The sequence below is a fragment of the Lipophrys pholis genome (genome assembly GCF_963383615.2).
Source record: "Lipophrys pholis genome assembly, chromosome: 19".
Classification (NCBI taxonomy): Eukaryota; Metazoa; Chordata; class Actinopteri; order Blenniiformes; family Blenniidae; genus Lipophrys; species Lipophrys pholis.
The window spans coordinates 10,824,335-10,844,285 of record NC_137647.1 but is presented as its reverse complement, the minus strand read 5'-3'; the positions used below and the strand labels follow the sequence as shown (position 1 = coordinate 10,844,285).

The following is a 19,951-nucleotide window of genomic DNA, read 5'->3' as shown; positions in this document are numbered from 1 at the left end:
TGACATAATCATCTCATAAAATCAGAAACAGCCACATTTTTTTATAGTAATTTCTCATAATGAGATAATTATGTAATTAATTCAGAAAAACAAAGTACGTTTTAATTTTTTCAAGTGAATGCAATGCGCTTCCATAATTTTACAAAGAAATACCCAACTATTCCAAATGATCAAGCTTAAGCAACAGTGGAAAGGAATTAAAAAAATAAAATCACCTTTTACAGGAAGAAGCCTGCAGAGCCAGGCTTGGAAGTGAAGGCTTTCTGCAGAACCAGGTTAAGAGGTCAAGATTTTCTGCTGATCCGATTGAGAGGAAATGACCGACGGAGAGAAAGGCAGAGACGGAGAGCAACAAGCAAACGGACATAAATCCACTTGAATAGATTGTAGTCGAGATGAATTAATCTGTTGGTCTCTTTGCGTTATTGGAGGTCAGAGAAAGAAGTCAAAATTGTAACTTTTTTTTCTCCAGGGCATTGGGTTACATAAAGGCAAAACGATCATATGCACAGCATTCACAGAGTTCACTCAATTCGTTTCCCGTTAGTGCTTAAAACCAACCCCCCAAAACTCACCGACTCTTGCAGCATTTTCTCTCACGGTAAGGTGCCGTGATGAGCTGAATGTACGTCCTCTGAAGTGTAGCAAGACCTCAAAAGCAAAAAGAAAACTCTTAAAAAAAGGGACTTTCACAAATAAAATGAAAATAAATATAGATACATGCACAAAGTGGCCAATGACTTCAGGTGCCCCAATGTCTTTTCTCATTTTCAAAGATTATTTACAAGAAGTTCTAAAATATGCAAAATTAGGTTGGATTTCCTGCAACTTGGAAGAATTACATTTCCTGCATTGTGCGTCACAAATGTGCAAAGCAATTGATCATTAAAAACTAAATTGACATAACTCTCAGGGCTCCAATAGCGGATAGGATTGTGTGAACTTTGAAGATCAGAATTAAGCTCATGCAAAACAAATAAAGCCTACACATGACGCCATCACAGGCGCAACATAAGTATGGTGCTGAGCCCATTTCTTTACTCCCTCTTCACTAACTCACTCTAGTGAGTTAAGCTCTACCATCACTCACATTGATTTTGGTTTAATACCTGAATTTCTAGTTTTTCCACAATGAAATATTTTGCGGTCAACAGGTGTGGGACTTACAATGGTGTAGCATATATCAACAGTGATTAGTCTTTCACAATGACTTTATATATATATATATATATATATATATAGCCTGCAAAAAATAAATGTTCTCACTGGAGACATCAACAAACAGGCAACGTATTGGTATAAAAAAAAAAATAGAATTTAATGTGCAGGTCATTAACTTCACTTTTAACACCCTTTAAAAAGTTATTACATGAGTACTTTGCAGCCAGACTTGACTTCTTACATTAAAGGATTAAATTGCCTTCTGTGTTCAGGCATCACCCTGAACACCTTTTGGAACAGTTTAGAAGAAACGTCTAGACATGGTAGGAAGAAAAAAAAAGAAAAGGATCTAGCAGCATTAATTGGAATCAAGCACATTTAGCATAGTCCATCTTATAGATCTGTACATATACAGCACAGTGATATAAGAAAAAGGCACACAGGCCATATTAAATGATTTTGTTTTTTCCAGTGATTCAAGTTATGAATCAGTTTATAAAAAATATATACATATACAGCATCACTGCAGTGAATAAATTCATTGGAAAAAAAACAAACAAAAAAACTAAACAAATACAACATTGCACAATAAAAGTACACCAGTGTTCAACATCTGGACATCTTTCACCACAACGGAGACCAGATATTTTTGGGACAAAAACTATTTGGACATGCCGTATTAAAAGTTTAAAAAATGATCTCTTCTCAGTCCAGCTACAGGGAAACCTCTTTAACCGCCCATCCGCTATCTGACGGCTTGGCGGAGACGGACGTGTTGGGGATGGAGTTAATGCATGTCAGCAGAAGGCACTTGATTCAGGGTGCAGTTGCTGCGTCTGGCGGTGGACTTCAGGCACTGCAGGCCTGGTCCTCACCAGCTCACAGCAGGGCAGCAGAGGCCCTCTTCATTTCCACTCTTTAAGGCACCGCTCCCGTCTGTGGCTGGGTCATCCCGACTCGTCCAGTGTCGGAGCATCTGTGGGAACCTCAGGATGACTGGAGTCACTTTGCCTGGGACAACCGGGAGGCAGTTCGGGGGCAAACGTGGGGTTCGCCGTTTGGCTGTGCACATCAGTCTGTGTGGAGGGTGCGACCTCTGCTGGCTGCACAGTCTGAACGGGCAATTGCGAAGACACTTGCTCGTCCGGTCGTTCGGGCGCCGACTCAGAAGCTGTTGAGTGACACACCTGCACAGGCGGCGGTGAAAGTGAAGGTTCTTGGGATTGTAAGGGCTGTGGGGAAGGTAGCTGTTGAGTGCACGGATCATTTTGTCTTTGTGGCCCGCATTGTGTGTGCTGGCCGATTGTTTTTGCGAGCTGCTCAGCAGTGGCGTAGTAAGGCAGGAACGGCCTTTCTTGTGCACAGGTCCGCATGGCCAAGTAGGTGTGCATGAGCAGGTGGGGGAAGCGGGAGGTGAAGTAGGAGACAAAGTCATCAGGGATGGTTCCCAGGGTCTCCTGCACGTCGGCAGGCAGCTCCCGATAATGGTGTTTCTGTCGAGGCAAAAGTGTAAAAAAATCAAGTTAATTTGGACACAAACATGAAAACAAGTCAACATATGATGGAATTTACTTCTCAGTGTTGCAGCAGGGACAGAGTGACATATGAGGGGCAATAACGGTAGATAAACTAACAATGACAGAAAATGAAGACACTATATCCAGGGAAATGGCAGATGTAGTGATGGTTTATTTACCTTGTTTCTCATTGCACGCAGCAGGTCTCGTACAGACCCACCTTTATAAGAACGGAACTTTCTCAGATCTGCAAGAAAAGGACAGAAAGAGAAAACATACATTCATCACAATAAATGTCAGTCTGGAACTGAAATAATTTAAGGCAGGAAAAAAAAAAAATTAACTGATAAGAGCAAAAAAACTTTAAATAAATGCCGTTTTTTTTTTTTAAAGTGGAGTTTTCCTCCACTTTGAGGACATTAATATACTTTTTCACTTTCAACAAACACAATGCACTCATTTTCAGGGAGTGACCCAGAAAGCACTTTCTCCATCAAAATATGACATAGATAAATATTTTCCATTAGTTAATAATTATCAGACAAAATTAATGTTCGTGGAATTTTCAAAATAAAAGAAAAGTGTGGCCCTGCTCACAAGGGGCAAGTAGGAGCGTTTGAAATGAAACTCATTTGGAAAGTTGCCAAGATGTGTGACAAATGCTAACAAGAAAAAAACAACAACAAACAAACGCAGTATATATTCAAAATGTTGTCCATAATACAACAATTCTATTTTTATTCATGGTCCCACCTGTTTGCAGTGGCACTGTGATTTGCTCTCTCCAGTCACCCTTGACGACAGCCCTCCCCCCTCTCTCCAGCTGTCTCACGATTGGTCCGTCCAGCGGTTCCTTTTCTATTCTGTCACTCACATCCTGCCGACGACAAAAACAGGTTTCTGAATACAAAACAATACAGAAGTCAGAGAGGGAAGTAGCAAAACAGTTCTCCTTTAAAAACATGCACACACCGGATTTCATAAAGGCCTCGAAGGCACATGTTTTATATTCTACAGTGTGTGTAAACAGACTACACGATACCGTCAAGTGTGCGGCATTAAAGTTGAATCACATCAGAGAGTCTGACGACGCAGGCTCATCTACAACCCGTGTGCTGGACAAACGACTGACCTGAAAGAACTGCAACTCTTTCTCCAGACTCCAGAAGAAAGGATGTTTGAGAATACTTTCAGCTGACGGCCTCCTGTACGGATCCATGCTCATCATCTGCTCTATCAGATCTCTGGCTACAATGTCACCTGGCAAATAAAACAAAAAAAAAAAACATTTCCTGGTTTTACCATGTCGTTAGTACGATACAATCAACCCTCTTACACATGGACTGGATGCACGAATTGTCGACTAAGTAACATTAGGATGATATATTTATTTGGTGTACGCTGAAAACTGATCAGATTTGTAAATGATCTACAAGTTTCCTTCTCCCAAAGACATAAGCATCGTATTTGGTGTATTGAAGTTCAGGACTCACCATGTATGTCACTTTGCAGATGATCGAGGCTGTATGTCCCCAGAAGGATGTTTGCTTGCCGCTGTAGAGACTTGCCAAAAGGATGGCTGCCCTGGGACACCACGTAGTAGAACACACATCCGGCAGAGAAGATGTCGACGGCGCAGGTCTTCAAAAGATAAGAAAAACAGAGGAAGTCACCACTTGCCACAGATTACAGCTAAATACAATGTTGATTCTTGCGGTTGTTTGCCTCTGTATTACCATGTGTTTGAAACAAGAGTCGCCCCCCACCCCCCTCCCGTGTCCCACTCACCGGGTTGTCTTTGCAGTCCTCGCTGAGAACCTCCGGGGCGATCCAGCCCTCGGTGCCCGGCACACCAGACCTTCGGCTGAAACTGTGGCGACCCACTGAGAGTTTCTTACACAAGCCAAAGTCTGAAATCATGGCTCTGACTCGGCCGTGTGCGTTGGGCATGGACACCAGAATATTGTGGGGTTTGAGATCTCTGTGGACTACAGATAGACGGAAAACACACCGTCAATCATTTCTATGGTGTGAAGAAAGCTTGGTGACACAAAGCCACTGATGACAATGAGAGAACCTTGTATTAATAGATGCATACCGATATTGAGAGAATGCAGATGGGCCAGTCCTGACATTGTCTGTTGAAGAAGCGTCACCGGTTCAAGTCCATGACGATTGAAGTCTTTTCTCTCCACATACTAAAAGGATGGCAAATAGAAAGTTTAGTGTTGGTTCAGAAGATCATGACTAATTGCAACGACAGAAGAGAAGCGAGCTTTAAAGAGCTGCTGGTTACCTCCTGCAGCGAGGCGGCACACAGCTCGATGGCGATATATTGGAACTGACGGTCCCTCTCTGTGCAGAAGTAGCGGATTACGTTCGGGTGCTCGTCTGACTCCCTCAGCAGCTGAACTTCACGGTCTGCAAAGCTGAAACACTCGGGGAGAATCCTCTTCACGGCCACTTGACGGTTGTCAAACTGACCCCTTACAGAATAGAGTGGAAAAACAATGTAGCAACATTAAAAATCTTCTTGTTGGGTTTAAAGCCATCATAAATAACTGCTCGTCGATGACTTACTTGTACACAATTGTCCCCTCTGCACCGTGTCCCAACACTTCTTTTGGGTGGAAAGTTATGTTCCCCACCCTGACGACACAGGAGTCTTCCTCTGGTGAGACACATTTCAGTCAAATCTTGGTTTAAAAAGCACCTGAACTCTTTAAACCGCTGAACTTAAGTAGTCTTTACCTCCATCTTCATGCTCATTGGCCGAGCTCCCCAACTCGGAGACGGATAAATTGGAGTGGTTGGAGGCGCGGGGGGTGACGTTCGGGCTGCTGTGGTCGGAGCACTCCGAGCGAATGCGGGCGACCTCCAGGTAGTCGCTGTCTGCGGCCAAGCCGAGGGCCACTTCTGCCGGGGGGAAGGGCTGCTGCCGCTGGAGCAGCTCCAACCTCTCCTCCATCTGCCGCTGGAACTCCTGGTGCTGCAGCTGCTGCTGCTTGTGCATGCTCTGCCATAACATAGGACAAAAGCAATTTTGCCTCTGAGGTTGTATTTTTTTTTTTTTTCATATGTGAAAATCTGAAACCAACAACCACAAAGTTTATTGTTTGGTTACTTCTACACTTAAAACTGTTGAATCAAATGTTTTCGTAGCGTAAAAGTACTTCCACACAAAAGCATGCCACCATTCAGCAGAGCTCATTGGATCACCTGAAGCCTTTTGTGAGACGTACCTTCGGGTAGGTGATCACAAAAGCAACCCATCCAGCCAGGAGGAAGGTGGAGAAGATGATGGTGGCCATGTCTTTAAGCATCGTGTCCACGGGAGCCTCTGGACGCGCAGGACGACCGCTGACTCCAGGTTCCTGGATGGATGTGTCAGGCAGAGGCGAAGACGGCGGGCCGTCCTCCATGCCGCTGTCGTTAACCTTCTGCAACACAAGGGAATAAATGAGGTCATCCGTGTAGATAGTCGACTAAATCTGAATACATTTAGCAAACCCGCTCTCAGATCCAATACTCACCTCTTCCACCTTCTTCTCAGTGGATGGGATGATGTTGCCTTGATTGCGAGGAAAGCTGTCGGGAAACTTCTCCAGGATCTTGGTGTGAGCTTCAGGAGGAATCTCGTGATGACCTGACATGCAGGAGGGGACATTTCAATTAGCAGTGTGAGTTGCAGTCTTTCACTCAACTCTCATCAGGTGTGATGCTTGCATTCGTCCAGCAGAGGGCGGCCAGCGTACAAGGCATATCGAAACAAGCTCCCGAGTTACTGAGTAACTGGGTTAAAAGTGTCTCTAGTGAAATTGCTTCACTTTCACAACCATTTCCATTTCAGTTGACAGCAGTCACACCTCAAGACATAAACCGGAATGTTGAAATTGTTTCTGGTTTAGATCACAGGATTAAAAGAAATAATGAAAATATTTCTTGCACAATACCTATTAGGAGCAGGTAGTTCCTCATGAAGTTGATCCTGTTTCGCTCACGCAGCGCTGCATTGAACTTGACGCTGGGCGTGATGACACACTCCTTGTCTTCTTCTGCCTCTTGACTATCAGGCCCCTCCAAAAGTGGGAAGGTGCTGCCACGAGGCTATGCACAGACACAAACACAAACATTTAGGGAAGTCAGATTATTCTGTATGAGACACGTCTTGGGAGAGTTATTTGCAAGTGCAGGAACTCTAAATGACTATCTCAGGAAGTCATAGTGATCTAATCCGTGGTAAAAACATAGAGTGTTGAACACACAAACTTCCTGCCATGCCTGAATGAAATCGAAAAAAAAAGATAAATTCACTTTGAAGTGAGGAACTGTTGGGGGAAACCTGACTCGAACCTTGTGTCATGTATTGAATATTATGCTCTGGCTAAAAACAGATACAAATGGGACTCACCACCACAGTAACTCCGTCATGCACCAGCGACGGAGACGCATACAGACTGGTGGAGTATTTACCCACATACAGGGTGGCCCTGAAAAAGAACAAATGTGCTATTTAACAACTCTGCATATTTCTGATGTCATTTCTAAAGCACTGCCCAAGGGCCAGCATTACACTGAACATGTTCACTGTTGTGAACTGTTGACTTTAGGGGCAAATACAATCCAATTTTTATCTTCTTCAAGGCACGATTTGATGAGGAACTCTCAAAGTTTTGTTTCTATGTTTCAGTAGGAGCAGGTGTGGACACATCAAATAAAAAAAACAAATAAAAAAAAACCACACCACATTGTGAAACCAGGCCTGTAGGCAGCCACTCGTTACAATATTACAAGTCTGGACTCCCTCCCAACACCAAGCAATCCAACATCAATACAAGTAGATTTTGATTTCACCCTCTCGTGGTTCAGGCTTTGATGATTCAGACAAAAGTGCTGCAACATGTTGACGAGAGCTGTTAGCCAATGCGTCTTCTCTGCATCCAATATTCCCTCCCCAATAAAACTGACTGGTGACCAAGTGAAAGTAGTCCAATCCAATCCGATAATAAACATGCAACATCTTCTTCGAGCATAAATCTTACAAATAAGTGAATTACATGAATTTATTCTTGGGCTTCTTCTCCTTAGGGAAGGGGTATTTCCACTGAGTGATGCGGCCAACCTCTCCAGACATGAACGTTAGGTAACGCAGGGTTTCCACAGCTACATTGGTGTGGGGAACTTTGCGGAGGCCCTCACGCTGCCAGATGTACATGGCCACCACCGGGGAGTTGTAGTTCTGGGCCCACTGAACGTCGCCCGACTCACTGTCCACAGTCACCACGAGGCCGTCGCCATTGGACACGAAATGAGCCATTTCTGTGGAAGGCCAGAAAACGGATGAACCATCAGCACATACCGTCAACATTTCAAACCACACACACAAAAATAAAAATCCAGTTTTCATCATGAGTCTTACTATATTTGGTGTCATCGTCAGGAAGGGTGGAGGCGTAGTCTGAGTAGGTGGCATTCCAGCGCAGCTCTCTGCTCTTGGTGTCGTACATGGTGATGGTGTACTCTTAACATTGGGGTGAATAGCAAGAATGTGTTTTCAACACAAAAACAATCTTTGCTTATGCAACCTACACACAAAAGCCAAGTGGTCTCTGGTCTTTAAACGCAACGTGAAGTGGTGCAGAGTTTCCTTCTCAACAATGATAAAAATGACAGGGTGGACATGAGGAAACAAAATCCAGCTGGTACAGAGCTGACGGACAAAGTGATTTTTGACTTGACACCGAGCTATAGCATGTGTACCCTCTCTGCAGGGTTCTCATGCTGTATAGCTTTGTCTTAAGTTATCCATTACAGCCCCACCACTCCTTAAAAGTCTACAGGGACAGCTTGGGGGGGTCATTGAAGACAAACTGAAATTATTTGTTGGTTTAAATAAAACAAACAAAAGTGTTGCCGATTTGCTTTTGCATGTACCTGTGCGCCCGAGATAGAGCAGCGACGACGAGGGACAAAGCATCTCAGCAAACGAGGAGGTGAGAGTCTGCTGCTTCTCCCCAGTCAGCAGATCTACAACGTACCACAAGTCCTGCTTCTTACCTGTGCAAAAGCAAAAACACATTGACATCATGAGTACAGAAATAAATGTGCATCTCCATATATTGTTTTTAAAACACAAAATGTCTGTTGTTTTGAAGCTCACTGCTACTATTGGTACATTTGAGTCAATGTGTTGTTCCTCAATACGTTTCTTCCCCTTTAAGCCCTCACTCACCTCTTTAAAAAAAAAAAAGAAACTATCATGACAATAGGAAACAGAACACACACACACACACACAAAATCCTTTTTTTTTTTTTTTTAAGTTTGTCTGTCTACATTTACTTTACTTTTTTCTGTAATTGCACACTGTACAAGCCCAGTTGAGCAATTTAACATGCAGCCGTTTAACCGCCACTGATGGGCGTTTCTACAGTTAAATTATTAATCCATTGTCTTTTCATACAAATACATAATTTTGTCGAACCACGGCGTACTAGCACCCTGCTATTTAAATAGATTATTAGGTCAGTTGCTAATTTGTTTCAGGGCAAAAAAAAAAAAAAAAAACCCTCAAACATGGCAGTTTGGTCTGATATAACCTGTAAGGTTTATCAGGACTGTTGAACGTGAACTTTGAAGAGTGAGGATTTGCTTTGTGCAGGCGGCAGCTCGAGCTGCATGAAAACAAAAGCCATACTGATAATGACCATCAGGAGCCAAATGTCAGCCAATCCTTTGTGCCGCGACACACATCCAGCACGGTAGATTACAGTCCCCCATGCAAACCGTTGTAAATTCAAAAGAGCAGGAGGTAAAGCGGCGGGTGGATTGAACAAGTCCTGCACTCCAACTTATTCTGTGGAGGTCAGATAACACCAGCTCATTTAGGTGGCCAGACACTAAAAGGACACAGACGGTACATTCAAGTTCATGTTCACCATTCAATACGCAGAGTATACCATATACACTACTGGCAGTGAGGGATATCTGGCTTTTAGGTGAAATTTATGGAAAATGTGAAGTGTTCATGCGACAGTGATGTTATACCATGAAAGTAGGGCATTTGCGTACAAGCATACAATAGTGATTTCCTCATCGTCAATTTATTAATACAAAAGCAAACAATGCTGGCGAGAATAGCGCAACAAATAATGTCAATGTCTCAATAACGTCATGTGCTCTTGAGGATCAATTGCAGCTTGACAAAGATGCCTCATATTGTTCACAAGTCATCTTATTGTCTGCTGAGGCATCATGGTATCGTATTCTTCTGGAAGGGCGGCCCTCAGGCCAGTGAGGTTTTGCATACAGAGTTACCAGCCTCCACACAGCAACTCGGCTGATGACAGAGGTTTTCTATGGGATTCAGGTCTGGAGAAGGTGCAGGTCACTCCATTTGAGGTCCCCCAGTGTCCAGCAGCCACTTTCCAATGATGCCACCTCAATGACCTGGACCATTGTCGTCCATGAAGATCAAATTATTCCTTTACGGTTAGGTACAACGACCTCAATCCTCCGAACACCCATTAAACCAATGGGGTCATGTACAGATTCATTTGATCATAAATTCAAATCAGTGAAAACGACTGGATAATTGTCTTTATACAACACCTTGCCTTATATATATGCTAAGTAGAACATCACTTAAAAAACATACATATCTTAACAAAACCTGCACAGGGGCACTTTTTACATTATGCTAGCAGATATATTTATTTGGGGGAATAGGCTCCCAGGCCACCAAAATGGCGATGGGAGTCAGCAAGCTGGCAGTTCTTCATATCCAATATAGAACAACAAGCTCATTCAGCAAGCACAGAATCGCTTCTATGTAGGAATTAGCCTTACCCATGTAAAGAACACCGTCAGAGCTGCGACAAGGCGAGGCCTGGACCAACTCGGGAATAGTAAATGGCAATTTCTGTTTGAAGCAAAACAAAAAATCAACAGATAACCACATTTTTCTCAACGTTCTCAAACAATGCAATCACACAAGCTTACATGTGTCACCCCAGGTGCAACTGCCAATGTGACTGCATGAATTTATTTTTTTTTGTTTGTTTTTCTAGAGAACAGGGAACTGAAAAGTGTTTCTGAATGATGTGAGATTTTTATTTGTGATAAAGTTGTTTCCTCTTACTGTGAGGCCTTCATTGTTTTTTCCTCCCAGAGAGTACAAGCTGCCATCGTTGGGGTCGGGGAGAAAAGCTGGCCTGGTAGGGAAAATTTTTTAAATAATGAAACATTTAATCAGTGAAAACAGAGTTGACCTCAAGACATTAGGTAGACAGTTAAACCAAGTGACAGATAAGACGAGCTCAACAGGTTCTAATAATCAATGCCTTTAGCATCTTTTGTTTCGTCAGGGCGCAACGTGTGGGTACGTTAATGCAAAAAAATAACTGGAGGATACTTACTCAGCTACATGTGTCGGGACCTGAAGAACTGGATCTGTAAGACAAGGAGAGGAGACAAGGCGTTCAAGATGTCAGTCAGGACTGACAAGAATGTTAACCGACAATGGGAAACCATAGCCAGAAGCCGTTGCGCAAAATGAATGACATGAGCATGGGTGACACTCAAGAGCAGAGGACACAAAGTCTAAATGAGCATGGATTCCCTCGTGGCGGACTCCAAAGGCAAACCGTCCAAACGGCTTTGTGTGAATGATCAGGAGTTGAGTGCCAATGAGGGGGGACAAATAACCGATTGTATACAAACATCTCATCTTACTTAGAACTTCTGAATTTCAATTTCCAGATGATCTTCCATGTTTTTCTTCGACAAAATAAATAATTTTAAAGAATCTTCTCCGCAAGTATTCAATTGAAAAAATTGCAGTCTTTAGACGTGGGCTAAAAAAATGTTGGCCTCTGGATTACTCAAACCTATTGAACTCAGATTTCCTTTCATCACGTTCCTCAGAATATAATGATTTGTCCCAACTTTTAATGTTCACCAGATAGTGATACAAATCACATTAAAACGAATGTCACATATTAGTCATTTTATAGACTAATGTCTTCACTTAGAAAGCAGTATGCAAGTAATGATTTCTATGTGGTAAAGTTAAGTGAACCCATACTTTCTGAAAAAATATACAGCAAATCATGTTTCAAGATTTACATCAGAAGCATCAACAACAAACAAGAGCTGGTTGAAATGGTGACATGAACAAAGTCAACATGACCAGCTACCAGAAAGATTAAAATAGGCAAACAGTTGTGTTTCTCGATACCCAAAGGCCAAAACGTGCAGCTCTCGTCTCTACTGCTACTAGACAAACACACACACCCACACACACCTCCTCACGGTGTGAACACACAGGGTGTGGACCAGATGGAGCTGATCTGGAGGGGTCAACTAAAGCAGGAGGTAGCCACAGGAGTATTTAATGTGCTAAATTATAATGCTTAAAAAGTATTATCTGTAATTTAAAAAAAAAAAAAAAAAGGTGTGGAGAGAAGAACTTCTGTCGACAGCTTTTCTGCAACAGATGTTACGTCTCGCTGTCCGTTTTACAAACGTGTGTTTGGGGACATGCTTTTTCTGCATGAATGCAGGTGAGAGACTGTTACTCTCCCCTCATTATTGTGGGTGTACGGTAGCATGACAGGAGCACAACAACAGGTGTGTCTGAAGCCTGCAACAAAATCAGCACATTTCTATTCATAAGCTGTTCCAGAAAAACAGGAGTGTGGAGGAGGAAGCCTCTGCCTCTGATTAATATACCATCAGATCCTCTGCAGGAAGAAGTGTTTTTATTTTTCTGACTTCACATCATTTTGTGATTCTTGGCAAAACTTGAACACGCATTTCTGATCTTTGTTTGCCACCTGAAGGTATAGTGGCATAGTAAGCACGGTTAATGCTGCACGTGCACGTGACATCACCGCCAAGTTGCTTTTTACCCGGGCCCACGCTGACCTTGATTACAGGCTATACTTGCCCCTCTCTCTGTTAATAATTACCCGGTTTGTATGCCCAGCAGACCTTCTCACAACAAACTCTACGAGTACTGCCACTGAAGCACAAGATTTAATAGTAGAAATCATTCCTCAATGAAAAAGGTTCATTCATAAATTTGTAGTATTTTACTTAAATATTATAATAATACTGTTTGCTTGTATCCAACAGCATCAACAGTAGTAGTAAGTAGTAAAAATGATAACAAAATGAACCGATTGTGTTGAATTTGGGCAGTACGGACGTGTTTTCATGTGCACATGTGAATGAAATCAGGAGATCAGCTCAGATAACAACACAACAAAGTGTCTGTGTTGATATTGTGTGAGTCACATGGACCCACAGTCTGATTACCCTGGTGTGAGGGAAAGGTAGATGTTTTAGCTGAAGGACTGATAAATTTGGCGAGTTTAAGCTTTACTGTGTAAATAACATGAGCCAAAAGCATGGAATTTTGCAAATAAATCGGTGGGATGACTTTGACATTGACACCTGAATCAGGAACGACACAGAAAACAACAAAATAAATAAATAAACATAGATTTGAATCCAGCCATCTCCTCTTACCTTCCTTCAAAGTCCATTTGATTGAGCCTGATTTCTTGCTAACGGCATGCAGGTTCCCATCCAGAGTGGACACAAAGAGCAGGCTTTCAGGAAGCGAGACGGTGCTGGCACTGCAAAACCCCTACAAGAACAAGATACCAACACAATGAAAACAAACGTCTCCATTCTTGCACTAAAATACAACAAATACAATACACTATCTATTATGCATGCATATCCAAATGGACACATGTTCCAAATTAAAAAAGCAGACGTGTGTGAGCATGCATGCACTCGCTTAAAGGCACATGTTAGGTCAGGATGTGTGCTCCTGCATCAAGGTTGTGATTAATTAATTACTCAAACCACTGATCACTCAGGCATTACTTATCCTTAGACACACCTGGTGCAAACAGTTGGGAAATTATGAAAATGATACCATAACATGAAGTAGATGATCCACTCTCAGTGAAATGTGACAGCATGAAAATGCTTTGGGTATTTGTTACCTCTGGGCAATCATTAAACATTCAATCAATACAATTACAATGACGGTGGGAGGAAAAAGAGAGGGTGCGGATTGATTATGTGATCGGTGGAGGGTTGGCGGAGAAGCAGTAACTGCCAGATCTCAGGGCTGCAACATGGAAAAAAGTCAAACTGGGAATGTGAATGAGGGGTCACGTTTCAGGGAGCTTTTTTTTTTTTGGTACTCCACATTAAACCAACCAAAAAATAAAGCGCTAAATAACTCATTTATCGAGTATCCAGGTCCAAATAATCAATAGATCTAAATAAGACAGCAGAGATGCCCAAAGTCATTGTAAATCCATGACTTTTAAATTCTAAAATGAACTAAATGCCATGAGAAATATGAGTCGACACAAGTGCTCCATCACCACAAATGAATGAAAGATGTGTTGAAGTCTATAATCTTCAAGCTTTACCACGGAAGTCTTAAAACGCAGGCAACTGAGGAAGAGCTCACTTTCCTGCTAAACCACGGCAATATCGATCAACTTCACTAACTGACTAATCTCCCTGAACAGGCCTCTTGTGACGGTGCTCGGAGCTCCTCCATACAACATCAAGCACTTTACCAATTTCCAATGATTAGCGCTCTCTGCTACACGTTTAAGTAGATACAAGTAGAGGCTGGAGACTTTTAAGTGCTCCTAAGCTGGGCACAAACAAACCACCAGAGCTAATAAGTCAGGCCTGCACAAGAAGCTAATGTAATCGTCGCCACCAGCATGTTGGGGTTAATCACACAGTGCAACGGTAACAATGATGAGATACAACAGGAAGAGGGCCCCAACTTGCCTATGCACAGATGAATGGTGGGCTGACAGGCCATATGATGAAGGAACCTTTTATGTCCGACTCAAAAATATGGTAGACAACCACAGATACTCTGCATCTTTCATAAACCAATACACCCTAAGATTTAGACACACGCACAAAAAAAATAAAAAAATAATGAGATCACATAAAGATGCAGCAAATACAATGAAAGCAACCTGAAGCCACAGTGGTACAAAAGCTTTCCAACCTCATGACTCGGCTTATGCCGGAGTTAACAACACTGTGGGTGATGTGTGAACCCCAGTAGCCACTGGAATGTTAAAAACTCTGCTTGATAGCTGAGGTGAGGGCATCTTATGGTTTTTGGCACCGATTTGCCGGAAGAAGTCCAGCGGGGGTGTTTGAGAGCTCTAACTGCCCACCAAACCGGAGAAAAGTGCACAAACTGACCCTGATTGGTGCCTTGGCATTGGTACGCAATGTTCCTTTTTAGATTCAAGCTCAAAGAAAACTTAAGACTTTATCCTCTATATATCCATCCTTTGGAATAGGATGGCTTTCTAAGTGCCATCAATTATTTCTTTAAAGCTGCTCAGAGCCATTTTGCACCTTTTCAATAGATTTCTGGTCAATTATCCGACACGCCTTATCAAAACTTTCTAGTCGCTCCACAATTGCATATAAATGTCAGGGCAAGTCAATAAAAACATGCAGAACGCTTAAGGAGATTTTCATCCTGAGCCACAGTAATATTAATCAACATCACTTACTGATCTCCAAAAACAGTTTCCAGGTGGCCACAAAATAAAAATAGTCACAAATATGATACAAGAGAAGATTGGGGACTCTGGTGCAATAATACTAGACTCAAAGCAACACAGCTCGTAAGCAACTACCATCAGTGACTCACTCACGGTGCTCACTCAAGTCACATAGCTTGTTCCCCCCCTAAAATCTGTCACTTAAAAACTGGCACAAATTGGCCATTACTAACATCACTTCTGCTAAAGTGCCCCAAATGGCAGGACAGTAGTGAAAGCATAACGGCTCCTGCAAGTTTCAGTCTAGCAGAAAAAAACTAAAACTAGATTTGACTAAAAGTCCCCAGCTGGAACTGCACACATCCGATATAGACGATGTGTCGATAATGATCATCTGTGACTGTTCTCACTGGGTTGTAAGCTTAACAGCGTCATACAACTGCACAGTGATCGTAACTAATCTGTTATTGGATCAGCACAGACATATAGACTCCAGGGACATTTGCTTTAAAACTCGGCGACTCAAAGTGAGTGAAGATGTGACATCTAAACCTTTCTGCAACACTTACAGGGACATTCCCTCTCATTTCCTTAGTCGGTGTATAATAAATGCACACACAAATGCTGTTATTGCGCAAGAGAGTTGCATAATAGTGCCGAACTGGGCGAAACCAAACTCTTGGCAGGTTCTGAGATCTCCTTTTTCCTCAGAGATGGCTTATAGAGACACTGAATACAATGGTCACGGTATCACAGGCAGCAGGCACAGGAGTGTCACTGCCCTTTACAGCCTAAAGCACAACTTTCCCACCGAGTCTAAAGAGAACCTGTTGTAGTACACCTGCATATTTAACTCATTTTTAACAGGGATCGGAGTCACTGACAATGAAAATGTACAGTTTAAAACTGAGCGTTTGCTTGAACTGTATTTGTGACTGAAATGACTTTTTCTTTGAAAGACCCAGACAGACTCAGGGACACTTCGGAGGACAACCGGGAGAATGATAGCAAGACGAGGGAGAAGCGAAGCGGGTCGAGCAGATTTCAATAGCCACAGAAATATCGGAAAATGTTTCAGTTTCAGAGCTCGGTTTCAAAAACAACAACAAGCTTTTCTGTTGGAAATTCTATTTTGACAAAAACCTACCTTATTTTCTGGTAAAAAAATTTAATTTTAACTTCAGATTTTAATAAGTTGACTTAACCATTAATAGGTTGAGTTGTGAGCTGCCACTAGCTCACTAAACAGCAACAAGCGCTCTGTTTGCACCTTGTTTTTTTGGTGCCAGCGAACACGGGAACATAGAAAGAAAAAAGTCACACCTCTTTATTCATCTGCATCAACTACAAGTCATCAAAATACGAGTTACGGCAACAATGTAGGAAAATGACAATTTGTTTTTGTTTTTTTTAATAGTTCCTGACAAAAGCAGTGTCTTTTCTTGTTGAACTGTAAGCAAAGTAAAATCGAAGGTCCAGATCCACTCAAGTCAATAGAAGACGATTGATCAATATCCTTTTTAGTAGAGATATTTTGCCAACTTTTCATGTCCAAACAACCTCGTTGAGTTACTGTGCGCATGGTGTTGCTTCAGAGGGAAAGGAGTCACGTGTAGGCCCGTGTTTGGACACACTCCGTGAGAGCACAGCCAATCTAGTGTTCTGATAAGATAGTACAAGATAGAAAAGCTTTTCATTTTCCATTTTACAAATGTTAATCTTGTTTATTTACAGGATGTTTCTTCATGTATTCAGTGACTTGAGATTTGGGCACTTCACCACCTTCATTTAAAAGCATAAGGAGTATTTTTGATGTTATGAATGGTCTGCAGATGTGCGAGGTGAGGTATGAGCATAAAGGAACAACAAAGAATCTAAAATCAGTTAATAAGAGGGGATACAATTAGCAAGACCCCAGTCAAACAAATCTCATTTCTCATAAAAACTCAACCTAAAATAAATTAGCTAGAAATGAGAATTTTCTGTATTCGTATTCATCATTCACACATGTATGTCACAATCTATAGATATCCTATCACTTCTCACCCTCCCTACACCATTAGACTCTGTGACTGGCTAAAAGAAGAGCCTGAGACATGATAGGGGATTATAAAGCCACTTTAATCTGGAGCTTAGCTGCAGTTGTGTGGGGGGGTCTCTGTTTCAGGCCCTTCCTAGGGAACTTGCTCTCTATCAGCGGGTTCGCTTTATAGTATTTGTGCCAGCTGAACGTTTACCATTTATTCAAATACAAAATTTAATGAGCTGAAGCCATGCTCTCTCAAATCACGTCCATTGCTTATTCAAGCTTGGTTGGTATGCTCTGCGGAGAACGCATGCAGCATCACATTGTGCGTTGATTATGCACAGCGACGCACATGTTTGCATGATTGTTTTGCAGGCATGCACAAACTAATCATCTGCTTCTAAAAATGAAAATTACAGATTGAGCACACGTAAGGCATTTGTCCAGGTAGCGTTTAGAAATCACAAAAACAAGTTAAAAAAAACAAAAAAAAAAAACATGTAGGAGACACCAACAGGAATCATTTAAACTCAAAAACAAGAGCCATTTTATTATTTCGAACTTCGAATTGGACATATATGTCAAGGACTGCACACAGACGGATTTGTGTTTACATCCAAGCAGTACAAAGATAAACAACAGCTGGTCAAATCATCACCGTCATATACATTGGATAGGATGCAACATATAGCAACACATTCACTTCTTTGTTATTGACGTGTAGATCTGATGTACATCAAAAGTAGCTCCGATCAAAAGAAATTCATACACACATCTGGTTCACACTATCAGCTGACCGCATGGGTTCACTGGAGCGAAAGAGGACTTAAGATTCATGCTGTGACAGTGACAGTGGATTATGACAACGTGAATGATCAAAGTTTGCAGTTCAATCTTAGTAAAATTAATTTCTCTGCTTCTACAAACTTTAAAAAAAAAAAAGAAATAAACGCTAAAGCCAATAGCTAAGGTGGATGTTAGCGGTTTGCTGTCATGCCAGGATCACACGCAGCATAGAGGCACGACATTTAACCTGAAACTGCTCATCTTGACAGAATTGCAGACAGACGTGAGTGGGTGTGTTGGGTTAAAGGGGTTCTTTAGCAGTCAGCTCCGTCCTTATGTGATCCCAGATAAGCTAGCTTATCCGGTTAGCCTTCTTACCTTTTGTGGGAGTCCGGCGCAGCAAAGCACCGCTAAAATGCACCACACCAGGGCCCGACTGCTCTCCGTCCAGGCCATGTTCTCTGCTCTCAAGCCGGGGATAGACAGCTGGCCCGGCGCCGTCGACTACATAGAAAACCCTGCTTGTCGCTTCCAGGCGGATGTTGAGGGGGGGGGGGGGGACACACGTAGCAGGGCTGTAACGTTAAAGCGCATTGAGACAGCCGCGGCGGACTCCAGCGGCTCCTTCCTGAAATGAAAGCTGCGGGGGTTGGACGTGAGGATAACACAGCCACGGGAGTGGAGGAGGCGGGGACGTGCAGCGGCTCGCAGCCAATCAGAGGAGACCCTCGCGCACACCGGATGTAATATAAAGCAGGTCCGGGGGACATTTTCTCCACATTGTAGAAGCATGCTCGACTCCGGACCGCCAAGCACAGGCCGCGTGTCTGTAGTTAATATGAGCGTAATTATATCTGTATGCATACTTTTTACTCTGTCTTTTTATCCTACATGACCAGAGGCTTCTGTTTTCACATTTTGAGTTTAATACAGCGGTGAAATCTTCTCGGCCGCATGACTGCTAGGCCCCAGGACCGTGTGAGGGTAAGAGTTTATTTAAGAATCTACCGATTACATGATGTTAACTCGCTTACCAAAAGTATTTTCCCCTCAATTTGCCTGGAAATAAAATGTGTTTTTTATGCGAGGACTGGTGGTACCCTCGTGGCCATCCCACTCCCACGTGTGGCTGGACTAGTTTTCAGAAGCCTGACGCCCATTGTGAGTGTCTCCATTGTGATTTGACTGTTGCCATGTATTATTTGTTTCTCTCAGGAGCTGGCCCTGAAAGGTGAACTGATCTCTGAATACAAGCTCAGTAAGTATCTTAAAAATCTGAAATAATTTGAAGGGTTATAAATGATGATCATAATGCGTTAGACTTCTGATGTATACATGAAGTCAACTTTCAGGCTGATGTGACCCACATGCTTAACTTTGTGGGTTCTATAAATGAATGAATCCACTAATGCTTGTTCATTGGTTTCTCACAGGAGTTGATCACTGGAAGTCAGTCTTGGTAAGTTTTAAGAAAAATCTTCAGAAAGGCTTGTGAGTGGTCGCGTGATGATTTTAATGCGTTAGACTTCTGATCAATATGAAGATGACATACATCTGATGACCTGCATGCATTTTTATGACGTGTTTTTTAATACCTAAACTCATCCAGGTTTTCTTTTTTGTTTTTTAGGAGTCAAACGGTGACCGCGACGTGGGTGGATTCCAAAGGGACACTGACTTAAATTAACATGAATGTACTAAAAAAATAAAGCACTTCTCTGTCGACTGAAATGTGTCCCACATTTATTTTCATCTACACGGATCAGTAAATTGATTCTCAGGCACTTTCTGAACCTTGAATGGTCCGTCCAGTGGCCATTTGTACAGGTCAAGAGTGGTGCAAGATCATAATGTCTTGTTATAACTGGGGTTTCTTGGTGTTCTC

The 19,951-nt window shown here is 42.4% G+C and overlaps 1 protein-coding gene and 1 long non-coding RNA gene across 2 annotated transcripts; one reads left to right on the top strand and one right to left on the bottom strand.

Annotated features, from left to right (window-relative positions):
- Nucleotides 1-1,297: 1,297 nt before the first annotated feature.
- ern1 (endoplasmic reticulum to nucleus signaling 1) lies at nucleotides 1,298-18,705 on the bottom strand. Its single transcript, XM_080488388.1, has 22 exons — nucleotides 18,445-18,705; nucleotides 13,210-13,330; nucleotides 11,094-11,127; nucleotides 10,817-10,889; nucleotides 10,525-10,597; nucleotides 8,613-8,735; nucleotides 8,098-8,199; nucleotides 7,736-7,997; nucleotides 7,090-7,168; nucleotides 6,632-6,785; nucleotides 6,212-6,324; nucleotides 5,921-6,118; nucleotides 5,430-5,694; nucleotides 5,259-5,349; nucleotides 4,975-5,164; nucleotides 4,777-4,876; nucleotides 4,467-4,666; nucleotides 4,172-4,319; nucleotides 3,811-3,938; nucleotides 3,432-3,555; nucleotides 2,858-2,925; nucleotides 1,298-2,654 (listed from the first exon to the last, which is right to left on the bottom strand). The coding sequence occupies exons 1-22, from the start codon at nucleotides 18,520-18,522 to the stop codon at nucleotides 2,109-2,111; spliced, it is 3,270 nt and encodes a 1,089-aa protein (XP_080344514.1). The 5' UTR covers nucleotides 18,523-18,705; the 3' UTR covers nucleotides 1,298-2,108.
- Nucleotides 18,706-18,829: 124 nt separating this feature from the next.
- On the top strand, nucleotides 18,830-19,794 carry LOC308125147. The gene is made up of 4 exons (XR_013936359.1): nucleotides 18,830-19,050; nucleotides 19,282-19,324; nucleotides 19,500-19,525; nucleotides 19,697-19,794. It is a non-coding gene; the product is annotated as an uncharacterized lncRNA (long non-coding RNA).
- Nucleotides 19,795-19,951: the final 157 nt, after the last annotated feature.